We start from the raw sequence: 15,770 nt of genomic DNA on the forward strand, positions 1-15,770 counted from the left end.
CTAAATTTAGTGCTTTGATCTCATCGGGTAAGTATTGCTACCAGTGAATGGAACTGCTGTCTTTTCAGGTTCTGAAAGCAAGCATCGGAGCTTTAAGTTAATGCAGCAGCCCCACGCTATACATCCCTCTGTGCTCCATCAGCACACACCAGTCCCATCCTTTGAAGAGCACTGCATTTGATGTCTCTGCTATTCTCATCATTACAATCATGACTCGATTTCAAAGATAATTAATTGGCCCAAAACTGCTCTGGGACAACATTTGATTCATTCCGCTATTCTGGCTTTCTGATCTTCTACCAATAATTTTCCTGACATGAACACTTTTGCTGGCAAGCCATGACGTTTATCGCCCATTTCTAATTCACCTTTAGAAGGCAGTGGCGAACAACCTGTTTGAACCCCTTGTAGTCCATCTGGTGAAGGTACTTCCTCAAGCTAGGCAAGTGCAGTTATTTTGCCTATTTCAAAAATCTTTGTTTCTTCATGTGGCAAAATCAGACTGCTGATATGGAGGAAGTTAGAAAATAAGATAAATGGAGTCTTCACATTTTGAATATAGCATCATTCATGTATTAATGTGCAGCCCTGTAGCTTCCCTGCTGATTCTTACTCCTAAATATACCTCCACATTCTATAATATTTAATGTTTATGAAAACAATGCAACAGCCATGGTGATTGCCTCCATGTTTTCTCATCCTCCTTCCCTTTCTATTGTCACTCTCTTCTAAGATTCCTTCTTTAGCCTTTTACCACTTATCACTTCCTAGCTTCTCTCTTCATTTTCCTCTCCCATCCACCCTCGTTCCCCCTCACCTGGCTTCACCTATCACTTTACAGCTTGTACTCCTTCACTCCACCTTCTTATTCTGGCTTCTTCCCCCTTCCTTTCCAGTCCCGATAAAGGATCTTGGCTGTTTATTCCCTTCCTGAGATGCTGCCTGACCTGCTGAGTTCCTCCAGCATTTTGTGTGTATTGCTAATCATTTTCAAGTTCATCTCCTAAGGTGGTTGCTTAGAGATTGATTGGTAACATCAGTGAAGATGGTTCATTCAGAATGTATGGAATAGTTATTATTGGGTCGTTGATCTTACTGATTAAGCATTGATGCCACTTATACTGAAACCAATAACGTTCAGTTTCAGGCAGGGGTTCCCGGTATTTTTATGCCATGGACCTTTACCAAGTGCTCTGTGGACCCCAGATTGGGGGACCCCTGGTTTAAGAGAAGCTTAGTGGTTTGTTTGGAATTTCTATATTCTTGAGTTCATAAATTCCGTAGTCCATATAAGATGCTGTTTGATATTCTTTAAAGGTTTACTTAATCCATGTTGCAATAGAGAATTGATTCATCCACACATTCGAGGTTATCTCACCAAAAGAGAATATTAGAGCAGTATCAATTCCCTGCCAATGGTGTTTGATTGCATTATGTAATATAAAGCACTTATTGATAACGTGTGCGATATGTTAAAACTCAGGTAATTGGAATCCTGCAGGAGACTGCATAAAATGGATGACTGTGAAAGGAAATGGCAGTTGGTCTTCTGAGTATCTTATTTTTATGAAACTAAAAGTAAAAAAGGACTACAGCATTGAAACTGGTTTGCAAAAGCTGCATTCAACACAATTTTCATTTGAAGACAATTTTATGTTTAGCAGCATGTTATTTGGCATTTTCAGTTGGAGATTCAAATCTGAATCTGAGATTGTTTGATTCTTTTTCCCTTCATTGGTGCTATTTTGTTAAATGTTATCTCCTTTGTGACAAGTTCATGTTTATAAATGCTCCAAAGTGGTTCATGTTTGCAGTAACGATGAGTGGACTGGCATACTTTGAGCTCAGACGTTTGGGGGTAAGGCACATGGGAGTGAAGAAATCCGTTCATGAGCTACCATAGAACAAGCTTTTTCTGGGTCTTTCCTCCTCAGCTCTTTCACTCCCTCCCTGAAAAAAATAATGTTCCCTTGCTGTGAGGAATGTAAAATAATTAGTTATTCATTCTAAATATGTATTTTAAATGCACCAAGTATTCATCCCTGCTCATATCTATTGCTAGTGCTGAACAAGTACAAACACATTTACAAATATAATACTTTTATTTAAAAAAAACTTATTCCATGGTTAAAAAAACATCCAATACACATATTAAAACACAGAATTAAATTGAGCCAGCAATAAATATACAATTTTTTTTTTATAAAGTAAATTTGTTTAATAGAATTGTTCACAGCTTCTGTATAGATAATTACCCATAGTACAACCAAGAGCATGGAGGGATTTTCTTCTGCTATATCTGTATGTTTGGAATGCAGCTGCTAATAATTTGTGATTGCTTTTAATGTGGTGTTAATAACAGAAACATAATAGGCAGTATTAATTATTACTGACCCTGGGACAGCATTGGTCACAAGTTTGTAATCAGCTGATGGAAATATTCCTCACATGTCATAAGATAATAGAAAAGAGTGGCATCACAAAGCACTGGTTATAAAGAAGGTTTGAAACAAAATTCTGTTCTCTTGCCAACTTGTTGAATTATAATTCTGCAAGAACAACTTGCCCTCGTATGCCTTACCCAGTAAATCATTATCCACATGGGAGCCTTCAGGTGAGTTTGACACATGATTGAACTCGAGAACTGACAAGAACAAAGACCAATCTTGGCCCTGTAGATAGTCCTTGTAAGATTGACTGAACCAGGAAAAGCAACTACATTCAAATCCCTTGTTCGGGAGGGCTGTGGTGTAACTCAGTACACAACTAAACCTTGGGACATCCTGATCCTGTTCACAATGAATTCTTAAAAAGTAAACTCTTCCTGTTCTAAAAGAAAAACTCTGCATTTGAAAAAGTGAACTTTGAATCAAGGATACAATGAGTAAGCACTACTCCTACTCTAACTGAGATCCCTGTTAATTTGATTCTCTTCTTCCAGTTATTTCTTTCTACTGTCCTCATCCCATAAGAAAACAAAATCAGTCACCCAGATACTGTTCTGAATAACCCTTATCAGCCTGTATTTGACTCCGATACTTTCAGAAGCTCGAAACAAGCCAAATTAACACAAAGTTTTAAATATAATCATGTTATCAATTTCTGTATCATTGTGAATAGGTAAATGAAATGATTGTTGTCATAGAGGTCAGTGCAGAACAGCAACCCTCTCAAATCTGAAGACATGAGTAAATTTGTTATCTCTTATACTTGAAAGAATGAATATTTGGAAATATATGAGAAATGCAAGAATCTTGGTAACGAGAGAGAACAGGCTTAAGATAATTGCCAAAAAAAAAGCTCAGCAAGTTATTTTCTGGAACACAAAACATAAAAGTTTTGTAAGCAGATTCAACAGCAACTTTTGGAAGGAAACAGGAAAATTGTTTCACCAAAGAACTTGGGGGGGAGGGGGTTGAGGAAAAACAGTACTGTGGAACTAATATTCAAAGATGAGCTTGTTAACCGTGAAGTCACCATATCCAATGTGGCAGGTCTATCAATTACTAACAACTTCCACTGTTTCAGGTTTGTATCATTTTAGCCATTTTTATGGCATATCAAAATTGTACGAGTAAAGATGCACTCACAAACCTTTGAGAAGCTAATAAAATTCAGTTTCATACTCCAGTTTTATAGTGAATGGAAGGACATAATACACGAAGTAGGAATGTGTAAGAAGCAAAGCTTGACCATTACAGATTATTAATGTAATCTTCCCATTCAGAACTGAAATGATTCCTGTGCTGTACTTTATATAAATGTCAAAACAATGTTGATGGAAACACAAAATAGGAGCAGGAAAAGGCCACTTGCCAGTCCATACAATTACGGCTGATCTATCTCAATACCATATTTTTGTTTTCTTCCTATACCCTTTCATGGTATTTCATAAATGCACTACACTGAATATACTGTATATTTTTAAATTTCTCATTTCAGTCCTAAATACTTTACTCTGTAGCCTGATACTGGCCTCCCCACACAAAGGAAGCATCTTTCACGCTATGAAGTTATCAGTGTTTTTAAAGATTTATTGGACACATTCCTTTAGGCTTTATGTTCCAGAAACACCCAAGATTGATGTTCAGTATTACTGATCTCAATTACATTGTATCAGGAAGCTGTTGGCCAAAGGGCAGAATATCTGATAAGGGGAGGGGAAATTTGTGAAGTTTCAACCATGTGGCTGTTGTACATCTTCCCAGTGCTGCTTCTATGGATAATGAGAGATTAGAAAAGAAAGGAAAATATATTTAGCATGACGGTTAACCATTAAGGAATTAAAATGCAATCTTAGATATTTACAGAACCATGGCTTTTTTTAAACAAGTGAAGTTTATAATTATAGAATAACCACTAAAATAATTTACTTCCAAAAGGGGCAACTAACATATTAAATAGCTTGATAATTCATGACAATACTGTGATCACCTTGAAATTTTGTAAAGAGGATGTGGAACTCTCTCTAATCTGTGGAATCTATGCTTCTACACTCTATATTGAAGTTAGATGTGGTTTTTAAATAGCCTTTAGAATGTTTATAATGAGAAATGTTACATGGCTGTCTAGATATATTAATGACTCAAAACATAAGTTAATTAAGTTTCCTCTGTTGAAGGAAGAAATTGTGATAAGCTATCGGTCTTGTATGAATTGTTAGAGAGAATTGCAGCCGTTTAATAGATTTTGTTACACCCCCGATAATTTAAGTGCATCTCCCATTTCCACTGCATAAATACCTAGTAGCTAATTGCAAATGCACATTACACATGATATGCTGAGTAACATAAATTAACCAACTCAATTTATTGGCCCATTTCTATAGCTGTGCATTATGCTTCAGCCTTTTCCTCCTTTGCTCATTTCATATTCCATGTGCATATAAGGTGTGCTTGGAAAATTGAAGACTTCTCTCAAAAGCAATAGTTATGTTGCAATTTATATACTTTAGATTATAAATGTATTTTTGTAAAAGACAAAAGGCTGCAACTTTTTTGGCTTACAATTGGTGAAATCATGATATTGCTTAAGCTATTTTGCACAGCCATAATGGCATAAAATCAGTATAAGATTTTGAAACATCATATCTATTTCTGAAGCATTAGGACTCATTTCCAGTAGCATAGTCTTCCTGTGTCAATAAAAGCATTGTTTTGCATAAAAAATACGTTTCATGCCAACAGCTGGTCAATACTAAAAGTATTTTTTCCCCACAACTGATTCACTCTGTACCATGAACAAACATTAATTAATGGAAACACATTTATCTGGGAATTTGTAATGACATTGGTAATCACACCAATCAATTGTGCGTTATGAAATTGAGCTGAACTTTTTATTCTAAAACAAGGACCAATACCCACTTTGTTCACACTGTCTCAGACACATTTCAGTGCTCAGCATACCTACTAGAGACTGTAGAATCCAAAAAAAATAAAAGTAGTTTGTAAGTGCTGCAGGCTGGAAAATTAAGTTCTTCATTGATGAAGCAAAGCAAGTTGAAAGCAGTTTGTGCATCAGTCTTCAGTTTGATATTCCTTCATGTATAGTGGGAGGCAACTGCAGACGTAATGACTGAAGTAAAGGCCTGAGTGGCACTGCCTCACTTGGGTTCTGCAAGGCAACCTGTAGCACCTGTTTTAACCCACAGAAGAGAAAATAGATAATTAACATTCTATGAAAGTAATTTGGATCATCCAGATAACTTGTTAATAACACATTTTGAACTATTAACTCTGCACATTTAGACTAGATGTGGTAAATAGATTTAGTTTGAAGGCTGGAAGGTGATTTAAAAATCTGTGGAAGAGATGCAAGGGAATTGCAAGGTAAGCTTTTAAAGAGTAGTGTGGCAGTGACAGTGGGAAACAATCACTTGATTGCTTTGAAAGGGAACTTTAGAATCCAAGACCACTACACAACCTGCCCCCATCTTAGAACATAGGATATAGGAACAGATTTAGGCCATTTGTCCCACCAAGTCCGCTCTACCATTTCATCATGGCTGATTCATTTTTCCTCTCAGCCCCAATCTTCTGCCTTACATATACACAAAGACTTGGCCTCCTCAGCTGCCTGTGACAACGAATTTAAGAGATTCACCACTCTATGACTAAATAAATTCCTCCTCATTGCCGTTCTAAAAGGGTACCCCTCTGTTCTGAGGCTGTGTCCCATGGTCTTAGATACTCCCAACAAAGGAAACATCCTTGCCACATCCATTCTATCAAGGCCTTTCACCATTTGATAGTTTCAATTAGGTCACCCCTCATTCTTCTGAATTCTAGTGAATACGTGCCCAGAGTCATCAAACACTCTTCAAAGGGCAAGCTGTTTAATCCTGGAATCATTTTCTTGAACCTCCTTTGAACCATCTCCAGTTTCAGCACATCCTTTCTAAGTTAAGGGGCCCAAAACTGCTCACAGTGCTCCAAGTTTTCCTCATCAGTGTTTTAGAAAGACTCAACATTACATCCTTGCTTTTATATTCTAGTTCTCCTGAAATGAATACTAACATCACACTTGCTTTCCACACCACATACTCAACCTGCAAATTAACCTTTAGGGAAACTTGCACAAAGACACTCAAGTCCCTTTGAATCTCAGTTCTCTGTATTTTCTCTCCATTTAGAAAATAGTCAAGCCTTTCATTTCTTTGACAAAATTGCACAACCATACCCTTCCCGACACTGTATTCCATCTGTCATTCTTTGAATCTATGTCCTTCTGTAGCCTTTCTACTTCCTCAAGACTACCTGCCCTTCTACCTACCTTGGTATCGTCTGTAAACTTTACAGAAAGTCATCAGTTATATCATCCAAATCACTGACATACAATATAAAAAGAATCGGTCCCAACACAGATACCTGTGGAACACCATTAGTCAATAACAGCCAAAAAGAAAAGGCTCCTTTTCTCTCTACTCTTTGCCTCCTGCCAATACGCCACTGCTTTATCCATGTTAGAATCTTTCCTGTAATACCATGGGCTCATAGCTTGTTAAGTATCTTCATGTGTGGCACCTTAACAAACTCCTGAAAATCCAAATGCACAACATATACCGGTTCTCCTTGTCTATCCTACTTGTTACTTCTTCAAAGAATTCCAACAGATTTGTCAGGCAAGATTTTCCTTTGAGGAAACCATGCTGACTGCAGTCTATTTTATCATGTGCCAAGTAGCCCAAAACCACATCCTTAACAATCGACTCCAACATCTTCTCAACCAGTGAAGTTAGACTATCTGCCTCTGTCCCTTCTTGAAGAGTGGAGTGACATTTGCAATTACACTAACAGTCTTGCACTAATTCTGATTACACTGGACAACAATGATTTTGCTTTCTGAATACTTTTGGATGTATCATGGATTTTGTGCTGCTGATCTCAAAAATCACCATGAAATTTCCCTATTACACAACATTTTTTAAAAAATAGCCTATATTTGTTATTTGAATTCATAATTCAAATCAGAATAACTGATGCCAAGATTAAGGAAGGTATATTGTTGGTCCACAAATCAAACAGGTTACCAATGACAGGCAAGTCAGTAAACTTCTAGTGGGACCAGAGAAAATAGCCATTCAAGGATGTTGCTGAAAATTTTCTTGGCTACTACAGAGCACCAAACTATGTGCAGATATTTGACAAGATGCTTCAAGCATACAAAACCATGAAGTTCAACTTGTCACTAAAGATTCATCTTCTGCGTTCCATTTAGACTTCTTTCCTGCAAGTCAGTGACACATATAGTGAAAGGTTTTACCAGGACATTGCAGTCAAGGAGAAACAGTATCAGGGCAACTGGAATTGGTTAATGGTGGATGATTATTGTTGGACACTTAAGTGAGAAGCCTCAGACACTGAGCAGAAATTAAAATCATTAGCAAAACATCTTAGCCTGGTTGAACTACTGCAAAGCATCAGCACTGTTATGCAATTAAACACATTATATTCAATAAAAGTTAATTTCTCATTTCTCCAAATTCCTATATGATACAGGTAGTCTGAAATTATATTTGGGTTTAACTACAAGCAGTCTATCACAAACAAAAAAACTCTGAGGAATCAACACGTTTAAAAAATCTATTGCCAATGCTATTCTGTTTTGTTACTTTCCAAAATTATATTTTATTTCTTGACAGTGTGGAAGGACGATATCTGGTCCATCAAATCCATGCTGGTCCTCTCCTAACCCCTTCTAATTCACCTATCACCCACTTAGACTAGGTTGCGATTAACTTTCCACTCCATGTATTTATGTTATGGGGTAATAAAAAGAGGACCTTTGGGGGAGGGGGGAAGAATCTGTGTGGACTCTGAAAACACATGCAAATTCCACACAGATAGCACCAGAGGTCAGAATTAAACCCAGATTACTAGAGCTGTGAGATAGTTCACCTGCAGTGCCACTGATCACCCCAATGTCACTCTTCGGGGGCCAGATTTTCCTCAGAATTAATAGTTTCTTTTGTGATAAAGAAAGAATTTTACATTAGAGTGTAGTCCTTCAAGGTGACCTTTTCAAACTTGAAGGTGAATGGCAAGATTCATAGCAGTGAGGAGGAATGGAGGGATCTTGAGGTCCAAGTCCACAGATCCCTCAAAGTTGCTGTACGAGTTTACAGAGTGGCTAAAAAAAAGGCCTATAGTGTGTTGGCCTTCGTTGGTCAGGAATTCAGTTCAAGAGCCGTGAAGTTACGTTGAAGCTTTATAAAACTCTGGTTAGATTACACTTGGAGTACTGAGTTCAGTTCCGGTCATCTCATTATCGAAAAGATGTGAAAGTTTTAGAGAGGTGTGTGAAAGAGATTTCCCAGAGGCTAGATTAGAGAATTTGTCTCATGTGGAAAGACTGAGTGAGCTAGGGCTTTTTTCCTTATAGCGAAGCAAGATGATATGACTTAGTAAAGGCATGTAAGATTCTGAGAGGCATAGATAGAGCGGACAGCCTTTTCTCCAGGGTGGCAATGGGCAATACCAGAGGACCTCTATTTTAAGGTGAGTGGAGGAAAGTTAAGGGGAGAAGTCAGAGGTAGGTTAGTGTTCTGACCATTACCTGTTGTTCCTGTTCCTATGGAATCTCAGATACAGTGGCTTTACACTACTTCAAGATTCATTCCCACCATAGAAATACTTAGATCCAATACCGTCTTCAAATATAACTGCTTGTTTTTGAATTTATGTCAATTAATATATTTAAAATTAAAAAGTACTGCAGGTATTAGGCATGAAGAAATGATTAGCTTATCTTTGATCACCTGCATGTCTGTGGGTCGAACTTCTTTCCTTTGCGAAAGCATGAAGCTACTGACTCTGTGCATTCACAGGTGCATTTATCAGTGTTCAAAGGTTGATGTCTTGGGCATTTCTTCCTGCACACACACTCACAAGCATCTGCGTCCCATTCCTTCTCCGGTTCACATAAGCCTCGGTGCTGCACGTTATTACAGACACATCTGCAGGTGCTCTCATCGAATTCCTTGTTGGGGCCACAGCTTGATGACGAGAGCCTATTCATGCAGACGCAGCTGCATGAATCTTCATCAAATACCATGTAGGGCCCACAAAAGTCAGGCACTTCACCCTCGTCATCATCTGTCGAGTCCACAGAAGAGATATTCAATATTTTTAATGTCCACCAGTTCAGATTGACTTTGTTTCAATTTTATTTTTCTTTACTCCCTCCCTTTGCCCCCCCCCCTTCCAGTTAAGAGCCAATGGTGAGCTGTTCCCAGCTTTTAGCAAGCACCTTTCTTTATGTAACAAGTTGGAATAATCCACAGAAGAGTAATCCTTTAGTTATTTCCTCTCTCCATCCTGTGTTTTGTCTCCTAAACCTGTATATCATATGTCCACTAGACGGCATGCCTCACATACAAGCCATAAAAGTAGGATTCAAGGGGGAAAAAATGTTACTACTTTTTTCCCATTTATTTTATAATTCTACACTGGAATGACAGATCACCTTTGCTGTGACTACATTCAGTGCTGTATTACACAATTCATATTGTTTATTTTCATTTAATTAAGTTCTGATAATTGCGGTCATTTATTTTGACTGCAGCATAAATTCCAAGGATACTCCTGAATATAGTTATTTTATATCTACTGCAGCATGATGAATATTAATGCCATGTACAGTAATGGGAAGTTTTCTTGTGTAACTCAGTATTACAGAATCTGCTCGTTAATAGCTTAATGTTTCAGGAACTTGTTTATTCTATGGAACATAGGGAAATAAGAGCAGAAGTGAGTCACCTGGTTTCTCAATCCTACCTCACCATTCAGTATGATCGGAGTCCAAACTCCTGTACTCGTTCCCCATTGTCCTGAATTCAGCTTGATAGTGATTCGTATTACACAGAAATTGGCCCCTCGGCCCAACTCATCCATATTGACCAAGATGCCCATCTGAGCTGGTACCATTTGTCAGTGCACATGTACCTCTAAACCAGGGGTTACCAATCTTTTTATGCCATGAGCCAATGTCATTAAGCAAGGAACTGTGGACCCCAGGTTGGACACACCTGCTCTAAACCTTCTCTATCCATGTATATGTCGAAGTGTCCTTTACATTTTGCCCTTGAACACTTCTTCTGGCAAGAGTTTTGGAGCAAATTGTAGGAGCTCTTGTCTTTTCACATTAGATCCTTCTGCCTTGCTCTCTCCCAGCCACAGTTCTGTCCTCATCCTTTTCAAATCTCTTTGAGGCTCTTGATAAATGACCCAAAGTATAGATAAATTCCCAGGGTCTTTATTGCCTGGAGTGGAGGACAGTGAGGGAAGGTTTGATAGAGGTATACAAAATTATTATAGATAGGGTAATGCAAGCTGCCTTTTCTCCACTGAGACTAGAACTAGGAATTGTGGGTTAAGGATGAAAAGTGAAATGTTTAAGGAATCATGAGGGGGGACTTCTTCACTCAGAGAGTAGTGAGTGTGTAGAAATTGAGTAGTGAGTGTGGGTTGGACTTCAGAGAAGTTTGATAAGTACATGGATGAGAGGGGTATGGAGGGCTATGGTCCAGGTGCAGGTTGATGAGACTAGGCAGAATAATTTGGTATGGATTAGATGAGCAAAAGGGCTTGTTTCTGTGCTCTAGTTCTCTAGAACTCTCTGTATCCCAGTTCCCACTGGTCTTGTGTCTTAAGTGGACCTGGATATTTACTGTGGCTCCCACAGCCCTGCTATCAATCAGTTCACTCCACAATCCACCCCCATCACACACATCTTGCTTTCTCCATTGACCGATTCAGAACCAACTCCGGTAAATTACCACAGCTCTATTTCTTCTAACTTCTAATTAAGTTCACTAACTTCCTGTGTGGTATCTTTGTGAGCCAGAATCTCCATCCCTTGACAGCATTCCGGGTGGAAAACTACCCACAGAAATTATTAAATATACAGATGAATAAAAGTAATTCATAACCTGGTTCTGAATTGCTGGCAACTAAACTGAAGACCTCGTGTGGGGTGACACATCTGCAGTAATGGGGATCCCATGTGAGACCATGTGGACAAGTTTCATTCTCCGTATCGCATCTATGGGGGAGAAACATTTGGAAGTTATCTGCAGGGCACATCATTTTCACTTTCACTTTTAACAGTAAGAGATTATATTGAGAAATGAGAGTTGGCATTCTTACCATTGAGAGGAGTGCCATTTTCCAGACAATTGTAAACCTGATGTCCAGAAGATGTCTGAGAAAAATCGACTGGCTATTCACAGCTGGTTGATTGTTGCAAGCCTGCCACTCAAAGAAGGCTAGTGCTTTGTGATACTGAAATTGATTCCTGGAATTCACCACCATGCTTGGATCAGCAAATCCATTAAGGTTTATGGCACCACATCAGGAAAGATGCTTTACTCTTGGCATCTTGGGACAATCACCACTAGATGATTGTGATTTAATTCCCATTCATAGTTTACCGTTTACCCTTGTACATAAGGTGGAAAACCGAAGAAATCAGAAAGGCTGCAAATCAGATAGTCAATTGCACCCCTTCAGTTTCCAGTCAGTCAGGACAGAATAAAATAAGTCGTCTTTTTGTAGAAATGATTGGCACAAAAGAAAAAAAGAAAAACTAGAGTAAATCACTTAGCCACTTACATCTGCTCTTCTATTCAGCATTTGTCCCTACCACCACATTCAAGAATCCTATTTATAGAACAAAGAGAATAGGACAGTACAGCACAGGAACAAGCCCTTCAGCCCACAATGCTGTGTTGAACCAATTAAATTAGTAATCAAATGGCCAATTAAGCTAATCCCTTGTGACTACACAGTATCCATATCCTTCCGTTTCCCTCACCTCCACCTTGAATCTACTCAGTATCTGCGTCTTCATAATCCTTGTGGGTAAAAAATGCCTAAGATTTACCATGCATTTGTCGAAGAAATTTATTCTCAACTCATTCCTTTCTGCCAGTCCAGTCCTTCACGAAACTAACACCGAATAAAAAATGCAGGTCTCAACTGATAGGAATGCCCTGAGTCAGTTCCTTTCACTCTGATCAACAAGACTTTTTTAATTTTAACAAGTAAGATCTCAGGCGCTGTTAAGACAAGGTTCATATCCAAAGTTTAAATTTTGTGCTATTACAGTCAAGAAAAAAACAATTTGTTCAGTTGGTCATAAAAAGTATTGCCTTTAGCTAAAATGGATGAAATCAGAATTTGAGCATCCTCTGCAATGTCTGAACTGCCTCTGATAACCACATCCATTCAATGAAGAAGCCTGTGAAACTCAACATGAATAACCACCAGAAACAGCATCAAAATTCCATTAGGCCAACATAACAATCGATATCTGTCCAAGTAAAAACACTCTTTGTTAATGATCCTCTACCAAATTCTGAACAACACGAGCCTTTCAGGGAAAGAAAGTTGAAAGAACATTATGGGTAAATTTTGAAGTTTGCATTCCAAGGTAAGAACTTCAGGTACTGAGTTATATTGATAAACTACCATTTCACTTCCTATATCGTCGATGGTATTGCATCAGATACCACTTTAGCACCACTGTTGCATGTGCATAGCTAACGTTCATTATAGGTAGGGTAAGCAGATTGTTAATTCAGTTGGTATAATTGTAATGTTAACAGCACCTTCCAGCATGACTGGTCAAAAAATATTTTATGGCTTTGAAATTACTTTCAAAGTTCAAAGTAAATTTGTTATCAAAGTACATGAATGTCACCATATACAAAGCTAAGATTCATTTTCTTACTCAATAAAACCATATGAAATCAATGAAAGACTGCACCAACAGGGCAAACAGTGTGCAAAAGACAATTAACTGTGTAAATACAAAAACAAAGAAAGAAATAATGATAATAATAATAATAAATAAATATGCAAAAAGTATCAAGAAAAGAACTCTGAGATGAAGAGTTCTTAAAAGTGAGTCCATTAGTTGTGAGAAAAGTTCAGTGATGGGCAAGTGAAATTATCCCCTTTGGTTCTGGAGCCTGATAGTTGAGGGGTAAAAACTGTTCCTGAACCTAGTGATGCGAGTCCTGAGGCTCCTGTACCTTCATCTTGGTGGCAGAAGCGAGAAGAGAGCATAACCTGAGCGGTGGGGGTCCGTGATGATGAACGCTGCTTTCCTGCAACAACACTCCATGTAGATGTGTTCATTTAAGGGGACTGCTTTACCCATGATTGACTGGGATGTATCCAGTACTTTTCCATTCAAGGGCATTTCCATGCCAGGCTGTGATGCAACCAGTCAATATACTGTCCACCAAACAGTGATAGAAGTTTGTCAAAGTTTTCGATGTCACGCTGAATCTTCTTAAACTCCTAAGGAAAAGGAGGTGCTGCTGTGTATTTTTTTGTAATTGCTCTTATGTACTAGGCCCAGCACATGTCCTCTGAAATTATAACACTGATGAATTTAAAGATGCTGACCCTCTCCACCTCTGATCCCTGATATGCACTAAGTTTCATGGACATCCAGTTTCCTTGTCCTGAGCTCAATAATCTGCTCTTTGTCACACTGACATTGAGTTGTTGTAGTACCTCGCAGCCAAAATTTTGAATCTCCTTCCTACATGCTGATTCATCACCACTTTTGATTTGGACTAAGTGGCGTAATCAGCAAACAAATATAGCTTTACATTTTAATTAGTGTTTTTAAGCTGTCGCTACAATTATACAATCCTTTGGTAATCTCTTGAATTATTTCAAATTTGTGTGAAAAGGTGTCCCCTGATATCAAACACTAATATTAAACCAAAATATCCCTGTTCTAAACTTATACACACAAAATGCTGGAGGACGTTAGCAGGTCAAGCAGCATCAGTGGAGAGAACAGTCAACATTTTGGGCCAAGTCCTGATGAAGGTTCTTGGCCTGAAATGTTGACTGTTTATTCCTCTCCATTGATGCTGCCAGACCTGCTGAGTTCCTCTAGCATTTTGTGTGTGATGACTCTAGATTTCCAACATTTGCAGAATCTCTTTTGCTTGTTATACTTTCCCACCAGAGGAAATAGCTTTCCTCTGCTTAATTTTTCAATCTGTTCAGTTATATTTAATAATCCAGTTGGGTCATTTCTCAATCTGCGATGATTTATGGAATATATTATTTCTAAGCAATCTGTCCTTCACTACTTTAATGTGCCAATGGAAAAATGAGGATACCTCTGAATAGAATAAAATTATTTTAAGAGGCAATACACACAAAATTATAAGAGGCTTTGATTGAGACAATTGGGGAAAATATCTCAACTTTACCAACAAGATAACTTTCACGATATTGAATACATTAATTTACCATTCTAGCTAAAGTACTGAAGAAAGAAATATTGATACAAGTGTTTAATTGGGAAGTCAACAAATATGTGAAAAGAATTTTTTTTAACGTATGTGGCTAAAATTAACTGGATAGCTTGTTTTGAAACTGAATAGCCACTGTCTTTGATGTCAGGTGGAAAAACTGGAGCATGCTTTGTTAAATTAAATGACTGAAATTCTGAAAATCTCTTCAAAATAATGGATCTACAGAGAAGAATGTCACTGTTTTCTCAGGTTTTGTTTCACTTCATCGCCATTTCCTGTCAGGGATATTGTCCAATTCAAATAACTGGGAGAATCTGTTAATTGAGCAAAGAGACCTTTCACAGCAGAACCCATTTGTAAGAAGTTGGGAAGTTGGCTCTCAGCTGGTTCCTAAACATTCCAAGATATTTACAGCTGAATATTATTCTCCGAGGAAGAGAGCTGCAGGTCTCCTTCTATCAGTAAAGAAAATCAAGCTATGCAATTAGTAAGAAAGTACAACTTCTCAAGACTGCAAATACCAGACGTTGGTGATTTACTATTGCTACTGCTGAGACTAGGCTTGCAATGAGGTTTGGAATTTAACAGAAAAGGGGTGTTCTCTCAAATTTAATGCCCAGCACCAATCAGGCACATCTATATATCATATGCACATATTAACCATTGAGATCCCACTTTAATTTTGCAGCTTCTGATTTTGACACACTTGTTTGCAGTGAGGAAAAAGGTCCTTGAAGCAGTTAGGGCCATTTTCTCAAAGATGCAAAGCAGTTTTTAACAATGAAAATACTCCAACACATTCCTAAACAAATATTTGTGGCTGTTTCATCCAATGCTGAAAGAGGAAACAGTCTAGGAGAGGCCAAACATGGAAAGCTGACTTCCTTACACCGATTTTAAGGACTGACTTATCAGTCCTGGGATGTCCTCCCCAACGATCCCCTTCATCCTCACAAAAATACTCCTCCACGAGGCCATTGTA

At 38.1% G+C, this 15,770-nt stretch overlaps 1 protein-coding gene across 1 annotated transcript in view; it reads right to left on the bottom strand.

Annotated features, from left to right (window-relative positions):
• Positions 1-48: 48 nt before the first annotated feature.
• Positions 49-15,770, bottom strand: part of LOC132405592 (vascular endothelial growth factor C-like) — a 74,074-nt gene continuing 58,352 nt past the window's right edge. Inside the window, exons 5-7 of the mRNA XM_059990522.1 lie at positions 11,432-11,544; positions 9,260-9,596; positions 49-5,637 (exon numbers count right to left, since the gene is read on the bottom strand). Of these exons, the coding sequence (XP_059846505.1) occupies positions 5,520-5,637; positions 9,260-9,596; positions 11,432-11,544 (568 nt within the window). The 3' untranslated portion in view covers positions 49-5,519. The remainder of the gene's footprint in view (positions 5,638-9,259; positions 9,597-11,431; positions 11,545-15,770) is intronic.

This window comes from Hypanus sabinus, chromosome 15, assembly GCF_030144855.1.
Source record: "Hypanus sabinus isolate sHypSab1 chromosome 15, sHypSab1.hap1, whole genome shotgun sequence".
Classification (NCBI taxonomy): domain Eukaryota; kingdom Metazoa; phylum Chordata; class Chondrichthyes; order Myliobatiformes; family Dasyatidae; genus Hypanus; species Hypanus sabinus.